Raw genomic sequence first — 23985 nt, forward strand, 5'->3', positions numbered from 1 at the left:
TCCGCAATCCAGCAAGGACAACAACGTAGTTATCTCGTAATTCAAGGGGTAGTGAGACAACAAAAGAAATTAGTGTAGCTCAACCTTCAAGTAATGTTATTGTCTCTGTCACTCCGCGTGCTTGGGTTTGATTAAATTGATTCATTGAACACTCTGGGAGGACTGTCATAAGTAAGTACCTCCTACTGACTGCATTGGATCCCTAGATGATGTACTGTGTAGTGTGTACGGAGGATTGATAGTGGATCGTCAGGGAAACTCGACGACTTGGGAATGGGAATACAGCGGTCTCTCATTTTCTGAATTCAGGGCGAATAAAAAACATGGATAACTCCGTAGGTTGACCAAGCTACTGGGCCATCAGAGTTGTACTAATAATAAAACCATCGTCATGGCCTGATTCTGTTGATCCGCCCAGGGGTCAACGCGGAGCCCTAAGAAAGAAAAAAATCCTTCCTTCGATGACGGACTCCGGAGTGAGTTGCTAACATTAGCAACAACCCCATACCTACCAGAGTATAGGTAGAGTGAGATTACGAACTCCATCGAGATTAAAATAAACCAATTAAGGAGGAACTGACAGGAACACAGCGAATAGGCAGACTGGGAGAGCGGGAGAGTGGGAGACGTAAGTTCACGCTGTCTCAGGAACAATAAATTCCTGATAGGCTCTGCTGGGAGATGGGGAAATTATAACTGGTACTAGTTAACACACTAAATCCAACTAGAGCAGAAAGGAATAAACAAACAGTCTCTTTATTGGACTCGCTGGTGATATTTTGTTCCCTCTAGACTGAACGTAGTTGGCCAAGTTTAGTCTGCAGCGTTCTAGCCCTGTCTGGTTGTCAGTTGAGGTGCCTAAACACCCTTGCGCCTCGTTCCTGGTTCTCTCCCTCTCCCTCTCTCTCCCTTTCTCCTCATCCCCCAAATCCTAACTAACCCTCCTCCTCCTCCCTCCTTCCTTCGTTCTCTTCCATTTTCTTCCTTTTGTCACCTCTTCCTCCTTCATTCCCTCTCATCTACCACGTTCTTTCGATCCCTAAGCAGGTGTCAGTTTCACTCTTTCAACTGTCCACCTTGCTGTCCGTTCTTTCCTTTAACCCAGCCGGCTTGATTTTCGAATCGCCCAACTCCCTCCTAACCGACCACACCGACCGACCGCCGGACGAACTACCCAACCCAACCGACCCCATACATTCCCTCTTTTTTTTTGTGATTGACCCAATAGTCTCGGAATAATTTTGGACTTGTATCTCCCTATTATTCATTCTTAAGAGACTTACTGGGACTTGGAGTACGTGGTTTTTGAGTTCCTTCGAACTCGATTTTGGGATGTTGACGCTTGACAGCACATCTTCGATTCTTGAACCATATTTGCCCGCCAGTCTATAAACCCATCATTCCCGTATACAAGGAATCTACGCCTCAAAGCCGTGTTTTGAGTCCCGACCGTCAATCTATCCGACCCATTTATCAAAATGCATTCATTTCCCCGAATTGTGGTGCGAGATGACAAGAGCGACAACGGTGATGGACTCTCTCCTGCCATGGTCGATCTTCTGATCTCTCTGTTGGTGCTTGTTTTGCTTGGTCTTGCTCTTGTCGGCGCCCTTCTAGTTCTACGTCGCAAGCGTTTGAATCGACAGTCACAACTTCCTATCCACAATGGACAGTGCGCCACCCACCACCACCGCAGCCTTACTATCACGGCAACACCGTATGGAAAAAACGAATCCGTATTTGTTTATGATGAGAAGCGCAGCCTGATGGAGAACTCGTCGAGCCCGCCTCCCAGCCCTGTTCCTGAGATTCGAATCACATTCCCAGAGGAGGAAGACGAATCGGGTAAACGCAAGTCGGGTAGAGTCGTGGTGGTGAGGATTAGCGAAGCTGGTGGTGTTGGCCTTGAGCCTTACCACGAGGAACTTCCGCCCTACCAGTCCAGCGATGCCGAACGTTTCCAGTCCTTGGATATCGAGCGCATGGGCGGACTGAAGGAGAAGGATGATCTCAAGCGATATTCTTAAAGGACTATGCAGCCGTGCCATTCGGATTTGTGTTTTAATCGACTACATTCATTCACTCTTCGTTTCTCCGCCTCACACTTCGACGACCTTCTAAAATCATAATGACAACTGGGGAAAGATCTGCTTCGTTCTTCTACCTGTACATCTGGACCATCCCGTTTGGATGCGTCTTAGCGACTTGCACATACCCAGATCGCCCCGTTCTAATCTTTTATCACGCTCAGATAAATATGTTCGGGGGGGTTTTTTTATAAGATTTGCTTTCTTCATATTCACCATCGTTGCCCGGACCAATCGACCACTAACCTCAAAAATTTCCCGCTAGACATCCCGAGTTTGAGCTGTGTACAGCAAGGGTTGCTAGTTTACTTGGGTTTTGCATTATCTTCCCCTTCTTTTATCACCAGGCGTTCGTTTCTTATGCTTGGTCACCGCTTTTCCTTTCCACCCTGCCACGTCACTAGGGCTGGAAAGAAGTTACGTACCGTTCTTGCTGAAGGTTTATTTATCATTCTCATCTCCCTTTTCTTCTTTACCATTATTATTTTTTTTTTTTAACCACGTTCCCCTTACAATTCTCGGTCTGCCTTTTGGTGACTTACTGTTAGATAATGTATGTAGCTAGTCAAGCCTGTACATTGAACGGGCCCCTTCCTAGGCGTGAGCCCCAATGAATGTACCTATTGATCCACAAGATGTACCTAGTCCTTGTGAGTTTTCTGAATACTGTGAATAGGTTATTATTGTTTCCCTGTGGCTTGAGTAGTGTCCTTCCAGTTAAAAAAACAAAAAAGAAAGAGAGCAAAAAAAAGCTCCTGATGAAGTAAACAGATGTCCAAAATTGGCAATGACCCGCTTAGAAAGGGGGTTTGATTATCCGGACCGTGTCCACCAATCAAAATGCGTTAATTCGCAGGTTGAGCTGCCGAAAACGCCGATTCCCCCACGTCACGGGAAGGATTTGGAGACCGAAGCTGGTGGGAGGTGCTCCGTCCAACGCTTCCCACCATCTGCAATTAATTGCTCTGCATCGATCCCCTATTTCTCCTGCTCTGTCATTTCTACCAGCTCGTATATAATGGAGTTTTCACTGTGAGCATGCGCAGCTCTATTTGTTAAACCTAATTCATCAGGAAGACCGTTTGACAGCTCCTGAACGCGGGAGCTCCGGAGGCAAAAAAGAAAAGGGCAGAACTAACCTTTTTCCTGATTTCAATGACTCTAACTTTAGCCCTGAAAACCCCTTGACCTGGTTTGAGCTACCAAAAGCCTTGTATTCCGATACGAGACACAATTCACCTTCGTGCCTGCGACAGGCGAAGAGAACACCGACAATTCTTCTATGCTCTCCGCGTTGGATGAGGAGTGTCCCCGAACCCTTTAAAAGTTGCTTCCTGTGGTGGTATCCGCGGCCAATACAGGCGCGGGACATGCACGCTCTGGATTAAACAACGTACCCCCCCCCCAAAAAAACCGTCGTTTCAAGATTCACCATCGCGGTCTTCAAAATTTCAGGACCTCCGGAAAGCACAGAGGCAGCGGGAACGTCGGAATGCAATCTCAAACAGCAAAGGCAAACAAGTCCCAGGAGGAGGATGTGAAGGAGTTGGAGCAGGAATTTAAACGGAAACACTTGAGCTTGCTTGGTGTATTCGTGTGGATATTGTGAGCTTTCCATCTCTGGCCACCCTTTTGTTTTAGTTTCGTTGCTCGAGTCGCCAAATCCTAATTACGTTGATTCTGAGTATAGGTCCCTCCACGTTGTGGGCATATTTTTCTTCACCAAGGGATTTCTCCTTACTCGCATGGTCCTGGAAAACAAGTCGTCGTGCGATGTTCTTCCATTTACCGACTCAGCGTCGTTTTCAAAGAGACCGGGAAGCGACGGATGCTGGCACCAGAAGTCATTTGATAAGGCTATTGTGATTATCATTGATGCTCTGCGATACGACTTCACCGTGCCATTTGTCCCAAATGCAGAGACTGAGAGTGCTCACCTCTTCCACGATAACATACCGGTACTGTATGAGACTGCGGTCAACCACCCGAAAAATGCCTTCTTGCTCCCCTTTATCGCGGATCCACCGACTACAACACTGCAAAGACTGAAGGGATTGACTACTGGCACTCTGCCGACTTTTATCGACGCCGGATCTAATTTCGCTGGAACGGCCATCGACGAAGATAACCTGGTTGCTCAACTACACGCAGCTGGGAAGAATCTCGTCCAGCTTGGCGACGACACCTGGCATGCTCTATTCCCGGGCTACTTCGACCCGGAGCTGACAAGGCCATTCGATTCCTTTAATGTCTGGGACTTGCACACGGTTGACAACGGCGTTAACGAGCACCTGTTTCCTCTCCTCGAACCACAAAACTACACTAAATGGGACGTCATCTTTGGCCACTATCTTGGCGTTGATCATGCCGGACACCGCTACGGTCCGAATCACCCCGCCATGGCATCAAAGCTCAATCAGATGGACCAGACCATTCGTGATATTATGGCCAAGATTGATGATAACACACTACTCGTTGTAATGGGCGACCATGGAATGGATTCGAAGGGAGATCACGGAGGTGAATCGAATGACGAAGTCGATGCGGCTCTGTGGATGTACTCAAAGAAGGGTATTTTCGGCCGCACCAGCTCTGCGAGTCTTCTGCCACCCAAGTATGCCCGGGAAAGATTTGTCCCTCAAATTGATCTTGTTCCCACACTCTCGCTGCTTCTTGGGATTCCGATTCCGTTCAATAACCTTGGTTCCCCCATTGAGGAGGCTTTCTCTGGCCCTAGTGGGAATGACTGGAAGAACTTGGTTGCTGTGAACCGCTTGACATCTGCTCAAATCAAAAGATACCAGTATGCATACGCGCAAACTCGTGGGGCCGATGACGGCCAAGAGTTTCAATCATTAAAGTTCCTGGATGCGGCAGAAACCGATTGGCACACTCTTTCGAAAAGTGGCAAGCCGAATGTTGCAAGCCTCGTTTCTGCTTACGAGTCTTATAAACAATACCAACGCCATACCCTCCACATTTGTCGAGGATTATGGGCGAAATTTGATGTCCCGAGCATGATGCAAGGCATTGGAATCCTTTTTGCTGGCATCGTCCTACTGGTTTTCTATGCCCGAGGGCTGCAGACGGACCGAACAGAACTTACGTCCACCTTGCTTACTCGTATCGGAGCAGGATCTGCTTCGGGTGCAGTGATTGGTGCTATTTTCGCATTTGTCGGTGTAGTTGAGGTTAAAGCACCTGAACTAATGGCTTTCATGGCTGCCGTTGGTAGCATCTTTGGCGCTTCATGGACAATTTTCGGCTCGTCTCAACGCTTGTCTCTGCCTCTACCGAACTCGTTGTGGGGTTGGCTCGCAGTCATTTTTACTGTCAGTCAGTCTATCGGATTTGCATCTAACTCATACACCATCTGGGAAGATGAGATCCTTTTGTTCTTCCTCTCCACCTTTGGTGTTTTTGCCGGCGTGTCCTCAATGCGCCAACAGTCAACTGCGGACAGAGTGTTAGGAGTTTATCATTCAATCATCTTCGTTATTCTAGGGAGGGTCGCGTCTCTGTCTCGTCTCTGTCGCGAGGAGCAGATGCCATTTTGTCGCTCGACTTACTATGCGTCTAGCACATCTTCCACCTCTGCGCCATGGCAGCTTGCCATTCCTTTTATTGTCACCCTTCTCCTCCCAACTGTTGTCAAGTCCTTCTACTCTGGGTCAAAATCCTATGAAGGAGCGGCTAGCCTTTGGATTGGAATTGGATTTCGTCTTGGATTGTTCGTCACCTCTATTTTCTGGACGCTTGAAGAATTTGACGACAATGAATGGTTGCCCCTTGGCAAGGAAACTCTGAAATCGATCCGAGTGTTCTTAGCTCAGCTTGTTCTTGGCCTTGCATTTGCTGCAGGTACAACTGCCTTTCTATACTCGAAACCATGTGTTACTGTCAGTGTCGCCCAAAGCGGCCCTGAACCAGAAACAAAGAGGCCGTCATCTCCTGGAGCACAGCAACCAGGACGAACGACAGTCACAATCCTGGGGTTTGGCAATGTCTATGGAACCCGCTTTTTCTTTCTTGTCATCAACTTCTGCCTCGGTATTATCTTGATGCAAAAGCCTATGGGCCAAGGCGCCATGGGCCTCCTCCTCTGGCAAATCCTTTCCTTGCTCGAAATTTTGGATACAAATGCGTTGGTAATGGGAAACTCCGCTATTGGTCCCGTCGTTTTAGGTCTTCTCGGTTCCTTCTACTATTTCAAGACCGGCCACCAAGCTACTCTTAGCAGCATTCAGTGGGAGACGGCTTTCATTGCCTTATCCACAATCAAATATCCCTGGTCCCCCATCCTAGTGATCCTCAACACCTTTGGTGCTCAAATTCTCACTGCAATTGCTGTTCCCCTCACAGCCCTCTGGAAACGTCCTCTTCAACTCCACGACAAAACTGGCTCCCAATCATCCGGAAAGCCGAAGAACCCTGCAACCAAACTCCTCTCCGACGTTGCGCAAGCGGCCTGTACCTATATTCTATATTTTGCCACCATCAACTTCGCAACTACGATGTGGGCTGGCCATCTCCGTCGCCATCTCATGCTGTATCGTATCTTCAGCCCGCGATTCATGCTGGGCGCAGCTGTTCTCGGTGTTGTGGATATCGTACTAATCTTGTTCTCCGTAGCTGGTGTGCGATGGAGCACATTGAGTGTTGGAGAAATTTTTGGCTGGTAGTGGTGGCTAACCCCCGAGCCAAAAAAAGAGAAGGGGATAATAAGAGGAGGATGTTGTTCACCTTCCAGAGAGAAAGGGCTCACCCTTCGTTTTCTTACATACTTTTTTTTTTTTTTTTCCCCTTCTCCATATATACCGAAGCGAAGAGAAGCGCTTACTTACACTTATACTACTACTCTTATAGTTAGTAGTAATATTGGGGGATCCTTGAGATGTATGAATTCTCCGAAGCCAAAGATTCATCCATCTAACTTCTGTTGTATTGAAAAAAAGAAACCCCCTCTTGTGATTTGTTCAGTTTCTGTTATTTTATTCATATATAGTATATAGTAAATAAAGCAATGTATTTATAGAATTCAAAACAGATATATCAGGTGTATACGAAACGTATATCAGAATGGCGTTGGGGGGGGGGGGGGGAACCTACGGAGTAGCTATATGTACTTATATACTACTGTAGTAGCTTAGAGAGAGAGCATGTTCGAATTGAACTTGCCCTAAGAACGACCGAGGTACCTACCTACCTACCTACCTACCAAACTAGGTACCTGCCTGCCTGCTGTCTGCCGCATATACTGTCAGTCTGTCGTGTTTCTATCTATGGCGTTAATAAAATCGGAATCTTCGAAAAATGGTATGAAGTTTCCGAGGTTGATCCTGGTGCATGATCCAGGACCATATGAACTTGACTTGGGGAAAAAAAAAAAAAGAGGGAACACTGCTTGGTTGATTCAAGTAATAAATATAGTTATCGGTATAGAATAGAATAGAATAGAATAGAATAGAATAGAATAGACCAGGTATTCTACTTTTGTGAGAGCTAGATGATAGGTGGAGAGATAGATAGGTTGGTAGACGAAAGACAAAAAAAATAAAATAAAATAAAACGCTGTCATCAGTCGTAACAGAACGAACAAAACACAAAAAAAAAAAAAACTTTTGGGATCCCCTCGTCATATCCTTTATTATCACATACATGTTGTTTTCTTCCTTCTTGCCAGTAGTCCTTCTTCACACTAATCCAGCCTCATTTTTGATCCTTCTTTTTTTTTGGCTTCTGTCTGTCACCCACCCTAACAAACTCATTGTACGATAATGTACACCAAAATATGGCAAATAGGAGGAGTAGTAAATAAAAACCCCAGTAAGGAACGCTGCAGAGCTCTGTCAAAACTTTCACAGGCAAGGCACTGTAAAAGATATCAGTTCTCTTGGGGAGGGGGTCTTTCTAGAGCAAATGCTGAGGCTTCAAAAGAGAAAAAAAAGGCCTGATGGTACAGTCACACCCGGTGCGTGGATTAAGTAGAAGAGTATTATGAAAGGGTGACATTTTTTGGGGGGGGAGGGGAGAGGGAGAGAGAGAGAGAGAAAGGAAGAGGTAAGGAAATAGTAGAAAGTATTGTTTTACTTTCCCTGTAGATGGCTTTCACAGGTAGAACCATTTGGGGTAGTGTCGTCACATGCGGAAGCAGATAAACTAAAGATATACATTCATAGTGGTTTCAGGAAAAAGATATATGATGAGACGGATTGTAGAGATGGAAATTTTCATAATGGCCAAGTTCATTTTTAGCCATGGTGAGTCATTTCCAGTCGTAAGTCATTGCTTGAAAATGCAGAATGGGGGAATCCTTTATCGGCCCCATCGGGAGAAATCCAAATTTTGAAGGATATTGGCATCTGCTGCAGCGTTCCAATCGGTGGCAAAATCAGTTCTTGCGGAGTTGCTGCGGAATGGCACTTCTTCGGAAAGGATATTTGCTTTGGTGTTGCGCCGTTGAGTGGGATATGTGGCTTCCGTGGTATCCAAACCCTGAGACTGGGACCCTAGCGCTCGTTCTCGAAGCCGCTTAATCTCGCGCAATCTGTTGCGCCAGGATGAAATATGTTCACCCTGGCTGTTCCAGACAAGCGAGAACACAGAGGCATTCAATGCGAGAATCCGGACAAAGGCTGCGAGGTTCTTTCCAGAAATTATCTTGGGAGACGCAGCAGGAGAAATCTCTGGGAATCCAGGCTTGCTCATTACCTTCACACTGTAAACCAGTTTCTCAGGGTGAATTGGTCCACAAATCGTGATTCCGTCCTCTTCTGCGAGTCGGCATACGGGGCTAATAACGATGTTGAAAAAGTTGAACTGGGAAGGGATTGTATTGAAATTGAACGGGGCATTCGACCGGTTGAAGATAATGTTGACGAAGTCATTGCCGATGTGACTTTTTTTCAGGATACACGAAGGATCAGTGTCGAAGTTTGTAGGCATCATAGTTGCCACATGGTAGATAATCTCTGTGACACGATCGCGCCATGCGTATGTGAATTCGCCGTCGATTTCAGCATGCAACCCTTGAGTATTGAATCTTGCACCTTTGAGGGGAACCTTGGTTCCGAGGCCTGACAGGAAGTATTCATAATCTGCACTGCCACTAGTGTTGGAAAGAACTTCGGCTTCTGTAGTTTGACCATTGTCAATATAAACGACACCGATTTTATGCCCATCTACAATATCATTTCGATCAAATATATCCAGTGCTCGACGAGTCATATCATCATCCGCAAGAGGAATGGGTTGCATCACGGTAGGTGTAGGGAAGGCTGTTGTCGTCAACTGGAGTAGAACATGGCTAGGCAGAACAGCCGTATGCATGTTGTCCGAATGAAAATGGGCGTCATGGGTGGCCGGGACTTGATGGGGGTGGATAGGTGCGGTGCGCTGTTGGTACACTGCATAGGTAGTCCCCGAGGCCTGTCTCTTGGTGATTTGGGTTAAACCGGAAACCCCAGCGGTCTCCACTGTGACTATGCTCATGCCAACAACCCACGATTTCTTGATGGCTGGCCCATCCTCGGGAGACGGTGGAAATGTTGGGAAAGGAATTGTGTCGCCCAAATCTGAAAATGCAGCGCGTTGCATAAGGTCGAGGAAAACTTGACTCTGCTCTTCAACCATCTCTTTTCCATTGTCATCTCTGAAGATCAGCCTGCTGGTTATCCAATTGACGTGTTTGGCCCGATCCTGCAGCTTCAATGACAAAAACCAGAATACCATGACGTGATGTGTCGAGGCATAGATATACCGGGACATAGCCTCTTGGAGAGATGAATCAGAAACCTCGGCAGAAGGAAGGCCTGAAGTCTCGCGGATAACGCTTCCTAGTCTTGCAGAACCCTGGAGGTTCCGCGTAGGCGATTCAGACGCCTTAAGTCTGTGCTCCCTTGATGTTTGCAAAAAACGAATACAGATACCAAAGACTGTGCGAATTTCTTCCTCTCGTAAATTGACGTACACTTCTGGTAGTCGTGCAAGAAGTGCCAAAAATTCAAGAATATGGACGGCAAGGTTGGATAGCGTGATCACTTTGGACATCTTGTCAAGGATTCCATTCAAAGACTTCGTGACAGAGAGGGGAATTTCGTGGCAACAAACCGAGAGGGCATGAATACAACCACGAGAAGTTCCTCCCCATGAGCCAATGATACCCATCATAAAGGACCGGACGAGTTCATCTTCCTCGCTCTTTGCAAAATGCTCATGGTAGCTGATTAATACACAGAGAGAATCAAAGATGTAGCCCGCCACATCGGATTTCTTGACGCCAGTAGATGGCGGTGGCTCACGGAAGGAATCATTTTTCACTTGATCGCACAAGACGCTTCGTAAAAGCTTGATCTGAGGAACAGCGTTACTGAAAAGGTCCTTGTTCCGAAGTTGAGGCGCCAAGTGCGTAAGAACGTAGCTGTAAAGGTCCCAGTTCGTTTCACGTTGTAGCAACATAATAATGGTTTCTAGCCAAACGTTTGCCTTCAGCGCGGCCCTTTGGGTTTTCTCAGAGTCGATATGAGTTGATGTAGCGGGTGTCGCATATGCATACACAAAGGGACTGGACTCGTCTGGGGGTTCTTCTGGAAGGACCTGGGGAGTAGTGTATGCCCAGACTGGATGAGACAATCTCGGAACCCGTTGGGAAATGCTTGTGCTGCGCCCTGTGGACCTGGATAAGGCACTAGTTGACGAATCACTTGTCGACTGTCTCCCTGGGGGGGTTGGCCGACCGTAATCATTGTTTGTGCTGTGATCACCACCTGGGTCTTCAAAAGCATGCGACAATGAGCTAGAGTCAACAATGCGACCGGAAACACTCATCCTGAAGTCGTTTTCAGAAAGTGGCACGACTGTAATGGAGCCAGAAGAATCGCATCGAAGTCTAAATAACATTTTGAGAGATGTTAGGCGGGAGTCTAAAGGCCGGTCTGTCGATTCCCCTATCTTCAAAAGGGCTTCGTACACCGTTACTGCCTTATTAGCTGACGTATTCATTGATCTTAAAAACATTCTCACCAGTCCCACACAACAGATGTTGCCAAGGGACACTTCCAGTGCAAAGCTTGACAGACGGCGCTCCGAGGAAGACATGGAGGGCGAATCGACCTCATCCTTATCCGAATCTTTGGTCATGGGCGAACTTATGGTATCGACTAGATATTTAAATGTGGAGTCATCGGAAACAGCGACGAAAGTGTCAACAACAAAGAAAACGAGACCCTCCAAAAAAAGGGCGCTATCCTCATCGTTGAAGTTCTTGAGCATAAGTTTCAAAAGCCCTTGCTCTTGAAAGAGGGACAGAGACTCGTAACTGACAAAAGCCTCCTTCAAGGTTTCTAGGGCTATGATTCGAATTTCGGCTGGCTTATTGCGAGCGCGAATAAAGCAGTTGATGACTTTTTGACAACACTGAACCCATCCAGAAGTTTCAGGGGAACAAAGCCTCTCGGCTCTCACGGTATTGAGGACAAGTTCAGCCTGAGTAGGTTCAATATGTTGACAAACATTCATTAAGAAGTTTGAGATATCTAGTCTCTGCTGCTTGCTCAAGCTGTCCCAAAGGGATCCCACGGCGGATGCAATTTGAACGATATTGGCAAGGATATTGGGCTTTACGTCGTCCACATTGATTCCTTTCAGTTGCGGTGACTGGGGGCTATGAGCAGGAACATAATCCAATTCAGGCTCTTGGATAACTTTGAGAGAACAGGAGTTCAGGACAGAAACAAATCCTAACCAGCTCTGCTTCAAGGCAACCTCGGCAAATTCACCATCTAGAGTGTTCAAACATAGTTCTAGAATATCTGCCTCTAACCGGCCATCGTCTTTTCTCACGACGATTTGGAGAGAGTCCATAAGACGCTCGAATTCAAGCTGTACTATTCCGTCCTGGCCGTGTGCGCGAACGAGTTCGGTAAAGACGTATACGGCTCCGCGGAGAACATTGAGATTGCGGCTTTGATTTTCAGAAGACTCGAGCAAAAATGAATAAAGAGTATCCACCATCTCAGTCCGTCGCTTTGACTTTGCCAGATTCCTAACAGCTCTTGACGTTGGGCCCGAAAGTGACTTCACCGAGGCAAGTATGCTACAAAGTAGCTCAAGCATTGGAACAAAGCTTCCATCCGGAACATTGGTATACAGAATTACTGCGTCGAATACGGCCAGGGAGTGCTTGATATCGGCAGCTACACTTGTCTTTCTGCAGATAGTAAAGATTTGGTCAAGAAGCTCCTGGACCTCCCCACTCTCAGGCGACCTGCGTTGTAATGTGATCAAATCCACGGCGAATTGCAAGAGGTCGTCTAGTATCGTGTCTTCATAGCCAAGACCATTGAATTTGCCGACCTTGGCTTTCCTGGCCTTTAGTCGAGCAGAGGAAATCACTTCATATAAAGGGACTATAAATGATGAAATCATAGGTAAGAGGGATCCTGTGGAGAACTCTAATCGCCTGCCATGATCTGATAAAGATATCAGTGACTGAGCCCGGACTGGGATAACATCGGATTCCGACGAGGCTGAAATCGATTCGAAGACTACCCGTCGAGCTGCGGGGGAAAGATCCTGGCGAATTGATATAGTCTCCAAGAGGCGGGAACCGCTGCGTCGAACCTCTGGAGATCCCACATGGTGTATGAGATGCGATCCTGCTTCCCAGAGAGCAATGGCTTGTTCTGGGCTATAACATTGAAGAGATTTTGCCACTTGTTCAGCTTCGTCAGCAGCATGATTGAGGTTCTGGCTCTGCGCCAAAACCTTAAGAGAGGCCTCGAAATCCCGGGTTCCTGAAGCATCCGAGGAACTTGATATGACGCTTCCACGATGCATTGAGTCGAACCCTATCGTACTCTGATTACTTGTGTGTCCATCCGTGTGCTGCTGGAGAGAGTCACTGCTATCCGATAGCGGGACTGCGGAGAGGGGTTTGGACCGGGAGACGCTTAACGACTTGAAAACGTCCGCGAAACTAGAAGCTGAGTATTTAGATCGAGAAGAAGATGAAGCATCGTCAGAAGACATGCGTCCCAGTGGACGGGAGAGGATATATAGGAATCGATTTCAGTCAACGGATTATATAACTAACTGGAGAAAAGCTGGTTAACGATAAGAGCAGTGATAATAAGGACATCGCCAAATAGACCAAGATCCCGGACCTCTCGAGGACTCATACTTGGAGTGGGAAAAATAGTCCACTTACCATTGGCAGATCAAGGAGGATTCCACAGCATCAGGATCCAGGAAGGCCGGGAGATGACGAGGAGGCTTGCAATCAAGTGCTAAGAGATAGACCCGCAATGACGGAGGCTATGTATGGCAACCAGCACATGAAGCAAAGACGGGGAAGGAGAACAACGTAGAGAGGAGACTATTAACTGGCGACTCTCGGGGAATAAATATAGTATAAGAATGCTGGGACGAACGAACGAGGTATCTCCAGGTTCACGACGTGCCAAGCCGCTTTTCCCCCTCCGAAAGTGCTGATAGGTAATGATGATTTGGGCGGAGTGACGGGAAAAGTTTGATCCGCAATTATCACATGACCAGGCAGAAACACCCCGCGGCAAAACATTCTCACCGCCTTGGAAATTCCAAAGCAACCGCCAAACAAACTGCCCGACCTGGAATAATAATCGAGCTGGGCCCGCATTTTTTTGTCCTCACGACTTTCGCTTTGCATATATACAGGGAAGCACTTCTGTTGTTGGAACTGAATCCTCATCTCCTATAATTAAATTGATTTTACATACTTTCTTTCCCCTTCTCTAACCCCTTACATCTCCGTCATTTCTCTCACCTTCTCTCAGCACATACCCCTCTCCAACCATGGCGGATGGTGTTGGAGCTGTTGCCCAGCTCCTGGAGGCGAGCTTGGATCCTAGACAAAATAAACAGGGTGTGTACAGAAGTCAATTTTTCTCCCTCTCTTTGTATTGTGATCATTTCGATATCTATTCGCTTTATTTGGGGGAGATTGTTGACATCCACTAGCCGAACTTGCGCTTCGCCAGGAAGAAAGAAAACCTGGCTTTTCCCTACAACTTCTCCAGATCACTGCGTCCACTTCCTATCCCTACAATACTCGTCTGGCTAGCGCACTATGTTTCAAGAACTTTATCAAGCGGAACTGGGCCGATGAGGACGGAAATTATAAGCTCCAGCAGTCGGAGGTCACGACCATCAAGCAAGAGCTCATTAGCTTGATGATTTCCGTGCCACCGGGTATCCAAACTCAGTTGGGAGAAGCTGTCAGTGTGATTGCAGACAGTGATTTCTGGGAGAGATGGGATACACTCGTGAAAGTAGGTTTCGGCTTTGGCATTTTTTGTGGCGCAGTGAAACTCATTTCCTTAGGACCTTGTCTCGAGACTTCAACCCGACAACCCGTCAGCTAACAATGGCGTACTACAAGTTGCACATTCGATCTTCAAGAGATGGAGGCCATTGTTTCGATCTGATGAACTTTACAGAGAAATTAACCATGTTCTGGATCAGTTCGGAAACCCTTTCTTAGCCCTGTTCCAGGTACGTACTTTAGATTTCCAATAGATATTAGAGTGTATTGACATGTGATGCTAATTGTGGCTTAAGGGCCTGGACACTTACCTCGAGGCGAACAAGTCCAACAAAGAGCAGCTTGTTCAAGGATTTACACAGCTCAATCTCATGCTCAAGCTGCTTTACGATCTTTCCTGTCACGACCTTCCTCCAATGTTTGAAGAAAATCTGAATGGGATCGCGTCGCTTTTGCTGAAATACCTGACATACGATAATCAATTGCTTCACACTGATGATGACTCTGAGGCTGGTCAGCTGGAATTCGCTCGGGCGGGGATTTTTGAAGTCTTGACACTTTATGTGCAGAAGTATATGGACGAGTTTAACCCCTTCGTTCAACAGTTTGTGGAAAGCTCTTGGAACTTCTTGACTACAATTGGGCAAGAGACTAAGTATGATATTCTGGTTAGTCGCGCGTTGAAGTTCTTAACTTCGATTGCGGGAATGACCGAACATGCATTGGTTTTCCAAGCAGAGGGTACTCTTGCCCAAGTCATCGAAAAGGTTATTTTGCCGAATGTCAGCCTTCGTGAATCAGATGAGGAATTGTTCGAAGATGAACCGATCGAATTTATTCGACGAGACCTTGAAGGGTCGGACAGTGACACCCGACGACGAGCCGCGACTGATTTCCTGAGGAAATTGGCTGAAAAATTTGAGGAGTCTGTTACCAAGACTGTTCTTCAATATACTGAGCACTACCTGAATGAGTCCACAAAGAACCCGTCGTTGAATTGGAAAGCAAAGGATACTGCAACCTATCTCTTTTCTGCGATTGCGGCGAAGGGAGTTGCCACTGCCAGCCACGGAGTCACGGCCACAAACGGACTTATAAGTATAACCGATTATTTCCAAAAACATCTCGCTGCTGATCTGGTTGCCGGTGAAGGTGTACACCCTATTCTCAAGGTTGATGCTATCAAGTATCTGTACCTGTTCCGCAGCATCATAACAAAGGAGCAATGGCAGGAGGTGCTTCCATTATTGGTGAATCACCTTGGGTCTTCGGACTATGTCGTCTATAGTTATGCAGCAATTGCAGTCGAAAGAGTGCTCTACTTAGCAGATGGTCAGGGCCAGCCAATTATCTCGCCGGATACTATCAGGCCGTTAGCCAAAGACTTGATGACACACATTTTTGCACTAATTCAAAAGGACCCTGCACCCCAGAAAGTACAGGAGAATGAATTTTTGATGAGATGTGCTATGAGAGTGTTGATTGTCGTGAAGGACGGTGTAGTCCCCTACACTGACATTGTTCTCCAACAACTGGTCAACATTACTCAAATTATCAGCAGCAACCCTAGCAACCCGAGATTTTACTACTTCCACTTTGAGGCTCTGGGTGCTTTCATTCGGTATGTTATCACGGGTCAAGTTTACTCCTTCGATGTGCTCCCCTAACTGCTATAGCTTTGCGGCACCCGCGAATCCCGACAAGCTCGAACAAGCTCTCTACCCACCTTTCGCTGAAATTCTGCAAGGAGATGTTCAAGGTGTGTATTGAAAATATTCTTCTTTATGGCTACGTTATCTAATTATATTTTAGAGTTTATGCCATATATCTTCCAGCTCTTTGCTGCTCTTCTTGAGGCCAACCCGTCCGGAACACTGCCTGCCTATTATCAGAATCTGATAGCCCCTATCCTTATGCCAGTCATGTGGGAATCGAAAGGAAATATTCCGGCTCTCGTGCGACTCCTGTCGTCTATTATCGGTCGTGGCTCGCAGTACATCATTGAGAACAATCAGATCGTACCCACGCTTGGAATTTTCCAAAAGTTGTTGGCCACCAAGGCCAATGAGAGCTATGGGTTCGACCTCCTGGAATCTGTGATTGAGTATTTCCCATCGTAAGTCGAACTTTCCAGATAAGGAAGAGTGTATCTGACTGAAGACTCTTTTTAGAACCACACTGGAGGCGTATTTTACCGATATCATGCAGATCATTCTCACTCGCCTACAGAATTCCAAGACCGAAAACCTTACCCTCCGATTCGTCCGCTTCTATCATTTCATGTGTGCAAATGATGCCAAGGGCTATAGCGCCGACTTTGTTATCCAGGTTGTCGACAAAGTGCAAGCTGAGTCAGTAATCTGGACTCCTGATCATATACCCTACGAAGACTAACCTGCTTCAGTTTGTTCACACCAATCTACCTAAACGTTATTCTGCCAGATACACAAAAGCTTGCGCGCCCGCTTGACCGCAAAACAGCCGTTTTGTCATTTACCAAGACTCTGGCTAATTCCGAAGCCTTTGCGAGTCGGTACAAGAAGGGTTGGGGTTTCACGTGTGAAGCTCTTCTCAAGCTTCTGGAACTACCACCCGTTCCTACCAGCAAGGACGATGTCATTGCCGAGCATGATGTCGAAGACATGGCGTTTGGCGTTGGATTTACCGCCCTTAACACCGTGCGACCGCAGGCTAGAGATCCTTGGCCGGAGACAGGGGCTGATCTGAAGATCTGGGTTGGCAAGTATCTAAAGGAGGCAGATAAAAAGCACAACGGACGCATTTCTGCGTTTGTCCAGGAACGATTAGGAGCGGAAGCAAAGGCTGTACTTGGCAGCTATATTGCATAAAGTGTACCTATTTGAAATGGCAATAGACCACTTGAATCTTTTGTTGGCTATGATGGTTAATTTGATTATCCCGACGCACCGTGAATATCTTATATGTTCCCCCCTCAAAAAATCTTCACAGGCATATTATTATGAATCAAGATTCATGCATTTCGCAAGCGGTAGCCTATTTCTACATAGACCCATATACAGTCGGGATTATTGGTACAACAGATGTTGCTAATAGTACGGAAAGAACTTGGATTTATCGTCCAAGAGAGCTGACGAATTGAGGGGTCCCCTGGGTTGTGTTGGATCGCCCAAGAGGACCGAGAGAACCTTGATTGAGAGTGTTCAGTTAATCATTACCCGTTGCCACGTCGTAGGCAACTTTATACGTCGTCCTTGTTATTATCCCGAGATCCTGCGTTTTCCGCGTTTTCTACATTCTCCGAAGTCTCCTCCCCTTTCTCTAGATCCCGATATTTGCGTCGACTTTTCTTTACCCTGCTCGCCTTCTTTTTGCGCTCGCGCTCCGCCTTAATCGAGACACGGCTTTCGTCTCCCTTGAGAAGCTGCTCGACCTTATCTGCTAGAAGATGGCGGGCGATTTTCTCATTCTGGGACCGGGATCGGGTGGCTTGGGATTTGACGACGATGCCGGTTGGTTTGTGGATGAGTTGGACGGCGGAGTTCGTTTTGTTCTGTGGGATTTTGTTCATAAGTGGATTGATTTCTGATGTATAGATAGATAGATAGATAGATAGATAGTGAGGCAGAGGGAAGGAAACGCACGATTTTCTGGCCGCCTGGGCCGGTGCCTTTGAGGTAGGATATTGTTAGGTCGGCATCTTCGATCTTGAGTCGGGGAGGGAGGGGTTTGTCGGAAAGAAGACACGAGGAGGAGAAATGTCTTTTGCAGGTATACAGGGATAACAATGGGTTTCGGGAGGGTATCAGAAGATTGGACCAAGTTATGGAGCGGAGCTGCATGATCGTTCTCCAAGAATTGAGCTCATGGCTTGACGAGTATTGTGACGTTGGGAGGAGCTTATGCTTAGCGCTCTGTGATTTGGATGCGGGTAGTACAATATGTAGGTATTAGTTCATAATTTTATGCACAGTCTACTAAGAGATGATGTACTCTCAAGTCTACAGAATTCGGACGCTTCAGATTGCCTGGAACTAAAATCACTACATAGATCGATCAGTATAAACTCCGTCAGTCAACTCAAAAATAATATCCCCAACAGACCAGGGGGATCTAATAGTTACAGTCTCCTCCGGTACTTTCCTTCCCGCCAGTTTGCCTCCCCGCATTCACAATTTTTAATTCTTTGAATCTGGTGGATCAACGCGCAATCCTCCCTAGTTGTCATTTTGTTGGGCCTCTCTTCTACTCTGATATAGTCTACTCCTTCTCTTTCTTTTGTTTTTCTTCCTGTCTCTCCTTTGGCTTATTTTTAACTTTTCGATTCATTTTTATCCTGGGTGCCTAGACCAGCATAAATAAAACTAAGCCACTCCATCCCGCCGCTCCTGACAATCTTGATCTGTGCATACACCCTTTAATTCGCAGCTTCAGGGGCCCCAAATTGAAACCGTTCCAACGTGCAAATCCTCTTGTAGTGTTTTGTTTTTTTTTTATAAGAAAAGCATTCCACATCTTGCAATTGCTCTTGGTCAATTTGTACAGAAACACACACAATAATGATGACATTCTTCCTCTGGTTGGCATCCAGCCTCGTGCGCTGGGTTCGCCTAAAGATCTACCAGTATGAGGTGACTTTCGCTGTATACATGCTGACACCTACCGAAAAGTTCATATTCAGTATGTTCTACTTGTCCGTGACGGTTTCAACGAGATATTCTGACAATTACATTGACTAGATTCCCTCCTCCTCACCCTCCTCTCCATGATCCTCACCGGAATCTGCGTCTACCTTCCCGACCACCTCAGATCTATCTACGGCCACATCTACTATTACTGCGTCGGCGAACGTCCTTTTATCGTCTCGAATCTTACATCCATCAGTTCTGTTTTCCGTGATAACGGCACCCCCAGCCTGGAGGTGATGTACGAAACTGCCAAACATGCCGCCGCGACCGCCACGAACACAATTCAAGAACTCTGATGATGATGCTTCACCTCCTTTTCTTCTCTTCACCTACCATGGCATGACAGCGCGGGTGTTTTCTTTCTGAGTCGATAGTTGGCTATGAGTAAAGCACGTCCCTTTCTCACCACGGTACCGACGGGAAACTCTTTCCTTTTTTTTTTTTTTTTTTTTCGTTTCGGGTCTAATATTTCGTCGTTATTGTTATTTAATCAACCTTAATACCCGTGCTCGGACTGCCCGCAGCATCGGTTGTATTGTCACTGTCCTCGGTAGGACTGAAGTGTCTTTCATAGTTTGGTTCAGAGTGGGAGTTGCGAGGTTGCTTTTTTGTTTCCCTTGGAGTTGGTGAGGTTGACCTTGGTGGCGCATCCTAGGACGTCTTGATCATGTCCCGTCTTCTCTGCTAAGACTTTTGCGGGGGTTATTCTCTATTGACACCTCTATTGTTATAATAGAATACCCTAAACCGTATTCCTTATCTTTCGATTCAATGTTATGGTTATACCAAGTAAGCCGATCACGGATATTGAGAAAGGATTTTCGATCAGGCCAATCTTTGCATACCGGATATTTTTCAAGGGATTGATGTCCATTTGACTGGCTGAGGAGCATAATGAGGAAATAACCTTTTTAGTTATATTCAAGATTATATGTAATGTGAAAAAAAAAAACCCCTTCCCAAAAAATTAAACAGACAACTCCACCATGCTCAGAGAAGAGTGTTATACAACGGGTATTCATCGATGTACATGTGTAACTTTCGCACACACGTACCTTCCCAGAAAGTCATGAGACGCCGCTCAATTCCGGACCCTGCCGAACAGCAGCTCTTTTATTTTCCACCTCATTTTGTCCTGAAAAGACTCCCCTAACAATTCTGTCCATGATCTATACAGCCGCACACACACACAATCACTCCGAAGCTTGCGAAGTAGACTCCTGGGCATGCGCCTCCAGGGCTTCTCGTCGTTCTCGTCGAATCGCATCGGCCATTCGCATCCTTGCTAGTTCACGATCAATCTCTTCCTTCTCGAGAGGGATCTTATGGGATTGATCCGCGGCAGGCCAGAATCCGGGTACGCTGAAGCGCTCGTCGAGGTTCGTCCCGAAATAGTACATCCATCCAATGGGGAATAAGACATACATGCCAAACTAGCAGAAAAGTTAGTGATGTGGCCCCCCCTCCCTGGAGAGGGGTATTCTGCTGAACAAGCGCACCTTGAAGACTTCCAGGTTGCCTCCCTGGAGTCTGCGGAGGATGGAGGACATTGTGGGTGGATGCGGGTTGGAGATTGTTGATGGTGTGAGAGAGAGAGAATAATTCAATGTAAGTAGGCGAGTGCGTTTCTTTCTCCGCCAGATAGTCTCTGATTGAACTTCCCCAGCAATGGATTTACGTCTTAGTCAATGGCCTGATGATCTGATCCGGTCGAGGCTATTCCGATAAAAGAATAGGTAGGTATGGATTATTATTATCCTGGAGCTTCTGACAGGCCGACATCCAAAACAAATGCAAACCATGCAAACTGCGAATCCAATCACGTGCATATCACCTGATATGTCTCACGTAATCTCACCTGGAGACAGCCTCGGCTCCCTCGTCGGTTCGTCGGTCACTCCCCCCCGCAAAAACCACGGCTGGTATAGCCGTCACAGGGAGACCGATGGAACACTAGAAGTTGGCTTCCAGGGGAGCTGGACAAGATACTAATCCTCGACTAATACCTCGGAGTGTTGCTGGCCAATTCCCCACGTTTTAGTTTTCTCCTTTGACAACCTGGGACAAGAAGCTGGCATAGGTACATCTCCGCTAACCTCCCCAGCTGTCTGTCTCCTTCCCTTGATAACGACTGGAATCGATTTATACTATTTAATCCTGAATTCGCACCTCCTGACTGTGCAAAATGGCCGAGGAAGCGATCACCCTTACCTACCAGGGTCGCATTGCGATCATCACCCTCAATCAACCTAAGAAACTCAACGCCCTAAACCAAGACCTGTACTACCTCCTCGGCGAGCGTCTCCGGGAAGTGGACAAGCGCGATGAGATTACCATCACGGTGTTAACCGGCAAGGGTCGCTTTTTTTCCGCGTACGCCTCTTTTTTTTTTTTTTTTTTTTTTTTTCTTTCTTGACTCTATACCCTACAAGAATTGCAACCTCCCCAAGTCTCAAACAGCTAACATATACGTATCTACTACATACAGTGGTGCAGACGTCACCAGCACCCGCCCCGGCGGCGGCGGCCTCAGCCAGACCTCCCGCCGCGAACTCGTCCGAACCTTCGTCGCCAACAACATCGACATCACACACACATTTTCACATCACTCCAAGATCCTCGTAGCGGCTCTGAACGGCCCCGCGGTCGGACTCTCCGCGGCTCTAATCGCCATGGCTGACTTCGTCTATGCCGCCCCGCACACTTTCCTCCTGACTCCCTTCTCCTCTCTCGGCCTTGTCGCGGAGGGCGGCGCCTCCGTTGCCTTCGTTGAGCGCTTGGGAATCGCAAAGGCCAACGAGGCCCTGCTCCACAGCAAACGGATTACCTGTGACGAGCTTGTCGCGGCAGGCTTCGTGAATAAGGTTATTGCGGCTCCCTCGGGGAAGCCCGATGACTCTGCAGGGTTCTTGGAGAAGGTTCTTGAGGAAGTGGAGGATCGGATGGGGCCGCATTTGAACCAGTCAAGTTTATTGAGGATTAAGGAGCTGGTTAGGAAGCCTGGCAGGGAGATCATGGATCGACAGAACACCATTGAGGCATTTGCGGGATTGGAGAGGTTTTTGCTGGGAGTGCCGCAGGAGGAGTTTAGGAAGTTGGCCAGTGGAGAGAAGAAGCATAAGCTATAAATAAGGTGAGAGGAAGGTGATTATTACTCCATGAGGAAGCTGGATACATGACTAGGACTTGTTATATATATATACACATACAGAGTAGGTATAGATATAGGTATAGGTATAAATGATCCAGGGTTTTAGAACCTTGAATGCTAGACCTCCAATTGATTGAGATTTAAAACTTCTCGTAAAAGGCTAAGTTCCCCGATATTCCTGATATTAAAACAAACGCCCTGTCCACCATCTAAACCCAACGCTCCCAAGAAAATACATGCTTTTGGTAGTTTCGTCTCATATGCAGCAAACATGGCTGGCTTTCACTCCGAGTCCGACTCTTGTGCCTGTCGAGCCAGGATATCCTGCCACTGGCCGAGGAATTCGCTCATCCCGCCACGCCCAGTCATCGAAGCCTCGACCACTTCCTTTGGTAGTTTATGCGCTGAGTATTGTGGGGTCGTGAACGCGTATGCTTCGGGGTCATCATGCTTGACTAGGCGGAATTCAGGGAGGAATGGTGAATGATCATCGTCGTCGTCACTGCCATCATCTATTTCGTTTTCTTCCGACTCTGATTCTTCGGCTTGGTCCGGGTGTGTGGCGTCGACATGGTTTCCCCTGAGGGATAGGCGAACAAATTGCTCTTCTGCGCCACTGCTCTCGTCTTCCTCCTGCACCCCAACCGGATCCTTCATTCCCAAGATCTCTAGCCAACTAAACAACAGCGGATCAGTTCTTATCGCCCACGGGTTGATATCGACAAGCCAGACGCGCTGATGCGGAGGTGGGATATAGACGTCGAAGACAAAGCTAGGGTCGGGGAATGTGTCCTTGAGTTTCTCGTCGAAGAACGCTTGGATGCGGGACCGAAGGGAGTCGCGCATCGGGAAAAGGAAGTCGAAGTGATTTAGGTCCCGCTGGCAAATACATAGCAGCACTCGATTGCGCACGAAGCATCGAAACTCAAGGGAAGGGTTAAAGTTGACGTATTTGCGGAGTACGAGATGGTATTTGACCTCGGGAGGATTGGATGTCGGAGTAGGAGAGTAGGAGGTATCAGGCACGCATCCGTCAAAGGGGTGTTCTAGGTCGTGCGTAATGAAGTCGCTGCTTTTAAGGAGGAGGTAGATATCGTTTGGTGTTCGGCACTGGAGATCATTCGTGGCGGACATCCAAGTGGCATCCTTGGGAGCGCTCCAGTTCAGTTTTGGAGTGACTTTGCCACCCAATTCAGATATTGTGGATTTGATCTGAGAGTGAATCTCAGCCCACTCGTTTGAAGGGTCTGGCTGTTCCTCAATATCAGAATCGTCTGAGAACTCATCTAGATTATCATCGTTGGTTGGCGGGGTAGTTTCTGGTGGAAGGACGATCCCGTTGGCGCGGAGATAGGAAATGAATGGCGCTGTTAAAGGAATTGCACGGGATTTGGGCGCAAGGGTACGGTACCTGCGACAATGACCGTCAGTTTATAATGCCAGATTTCTCTAAAAATAGATGAGAGAGAAGTAGAGCATACCGAGGCTGCCAATAGTCGTAGGAACAATGTAGGATATGTGAGTAAGGAACGGGAGGGAAAGGGAGACGTCGCAGTGGTTCTGACGGACCAGCTACGTCTGACTCGATGAGAGGCATTATTGATGAGAAGAGACGCAATCTCAGTATGTTCTCTGCTTTGTGTGTTGAATGCAAAAAGATGTAAAGAGCAACCCAAAATCTGGCCGCGGGGACTTTTTTTGCTGAGTCAAGAGAACTGCCTGTTCTAGAATGGTCGATCCCGGATTCGACCACGTGCGGCCTCAGGCACCACTGATCGT

At 47.2% G+C, this 23985-nt stretch overlaps 9 protein-coding genes across 9 annotated transcripts; 5 read left to right on the forward strand and 4 right to left on the reverse strand.

Annotated features, from left to right (window-relative positions):
- The first annotated feature begins 1269 nt into the window (after nucleotides 1-1269).
- On the forward strand, nucleotides 1270-2075 carry P175DRAFT_0331193 (uncharacterized protein). Its single transcript, XM_040892854.1, has 2 exons — nucleotides 1270-1294; nucleotides 1350-2075. Exon 2 carries the CDS (start codon nucleotides 1479-1481, stop codon nucleotides 2025-2027), a length of 549 nt encoding a protein of 182 aa, XP_040750163.1. The 5' UTR covers nucleotides 1270-1294; nucleotides 1350-1478; the 3' UTR covers nucleotides 2028-2075.
- A 1504-nt stretch (nucleotides 2076-3579) lies between these two features.
- Nucleotides 3580-6769, forward strand: P175DRAFT_0511231 (mannose-ethanolamine phosphotransferase GPI13; the record flags this gene model as incomplete). The annotated part of the gene is made up of 2 exons (XM_040898580.1): nucleotides 3580-3692; nucleotides 3778-6769. The coding sequence occupies 2 exons, from the start codon at nucleotides 3580-3582 to the stop codon at nucleotides 6767-6769; spliced, it is 3105 nt and encodes a 1034-aa protein (XP_040750164.1).
- A 1305-nt stretch (nucleotides 6770-8074) lies between these two features.
- On the reverse strand, nucleotides 8075-13542 carry P175DRAFT_0331246 (putative GTPase activating protein (Tsc2)). Its single transcript, XM_040892855.1, has 2 exons — nucleotides 13294-13542; nucleotides 8075-13174 (listed from the first exon to the last, which is right to left on the reverse strand). The coding sequence occupies exon 2, from the start codon at nucleotides 13113-13115 to the stop codon at nucleotides 8403-8405; it is 4713 nt and encodes a 1570-aa protein (XP_040750165.1). The 5' UTR covers nucleotides 13116-13174; nucleotides 13294-13542; the 3' UTR covers nucleotides 8075-8402.
- An 18-nt stretch (nucleotides 13543-13560) lies between these two features.
- Nucleotides 13561-17534, forward strand: P175DRAFT_0331301 (putative chromosome segregation protein Cse1). Its single transcript, XM_040892857.1, has 8 exons — nucleotides 13561-13989; nucleotides 14085-14395; nucleotides 14448-14618; nucleotides 14685-16009; nucleotides 16065-16147; nucleotides 16201-16504; nucleotides 16560-16739; nucleotides 16793-17534. The coding sequence occupies exons 1-8, from the start codon at nucleotides 13920-13922 to the stop codon at nucleotides 17235-17237; spliced, it is 2889 nt and encodes a 962-aa protein (XP_040750166.1). The 5' UTR covers nucleotides 13561-13919; the 3' UTR covers nucleotides 17238-17534.
- P175DRAFT_0518215 (peptide chain release factor family protein) lies at nucleotides 17241-18231 on the reverse strand. Its single transcript, XM_040899041.1, has 2 exons — nucleotides 18012-18231; nucleotides 17241-17920 (listed from the first exon to the last, which is right to left on the reverse strand). Exons 1-2 carry the CDS (start codon nucleotides 18207-18209, stop codon nucleotides 17609-17611), a joined length of 510 nt encoding a protein of 169 aa, XP_040750167.1. The 5' UTR covers nucleotides 18210-18231; the 3' UTR covers nucleotides 17241-17608.
- Nucleotides 18232-18450: 219 nt separating this feature from the next.
- P175DRAFT_0525552 (serine palmitoyltransferase small subunit family protein) lies at nucleotides 18451-19485 on the forward strand. The gene is made up of 2 exons (XM_040899418.1): nucleotides 18451-19047; nucleotides 19107-19485. Exons 1-2 carry the CDS (start codon nucleotides 18927-18929, stop codon nucleotides 19349-19351), a joined length of 366 nt encoding a protein of 121 aa, XP_040750168.1. The 5' UTR covers nucleotides 18451-18926; the 3' UTR covers nucleotides 19352-19485.
- Nucleotides 19486-20248: 763 nt separating this feature from the next.
- On the reverse strand, nucleotides 20249-20605 carry P175DRAFT_0534550 (uncharacterized protein; the record flags this gene model as incomplete). The annotated part of the gene is made up of 2 exons (XM_040900144.1): nucleotides 20249-20488; nucleotides 20555-20605. 2 exons carry the CDS (start codon nucleotides 20603-20605, stop codon nucleotides 20249-20251), a joined length of 291 nt encoding a protein of 96 aa, XP_040750169.1.
- A 539-nt stretch (nucleotides 20606-21144) lies between these two features.
- Nucleotides 21145-22336, forward strand: P175DRAFT_0331294 (dodecenoyl-CoA isomerase). The gene is made up of 2 exons (XM_040892856.1): nucleotides 21145-21428; nucleotides 21544-22336. The coding sequence occupies exons 1-2, from the start codon at nucleotides 21241-21243 to the stop codon at nucleotides 22181-22183; spliced, it is 828 nt and encodes a 275-aa protein (XP_040750170.1). The 5' UTR covers nucleotides 21145-21240; the 3' UTR covers nucleotides 22184-22336.
- Nucleotides 22337-22488: 152 nt separating this feature from the next.
- cdc123 (cell proliferation protein CDC123) lies at nucleotides 22489-23803 on the reverse strand (the record flags this gene model as incomplete). Its single annotated transcript, XM_040900145.1, has 2 exons — nucleotides 22489-23617; nucleotides 23688-23803. 2 exons carry the CDS (start codon nucleotides 23801-23803, stop codon nucleotides 22489-22491), a joined length of 1245 nt encoding a protein of 414 aa, XP_040750171.1.
- Between the last annotated feature and the right edge of the window lie 182 nt (nucleotides 23804-23985).

Source organism: Aspergillus ochraceoroseus (genome assembly GCF_002846915.1).
Source record: "Aspergillus ochraceoroseus IBT 24754 chromosome Unknown P175scaffold_7, whole genome shotgun sequence".
In the NCBI taxonomy this organism is placed as follows: Eukaryota; Fungi; Ascomycota; class Eurotiomycetes; order Eurotiales; family Aspergillaceae; genus Aspergillus; species Aspergillus ochraceoroseus.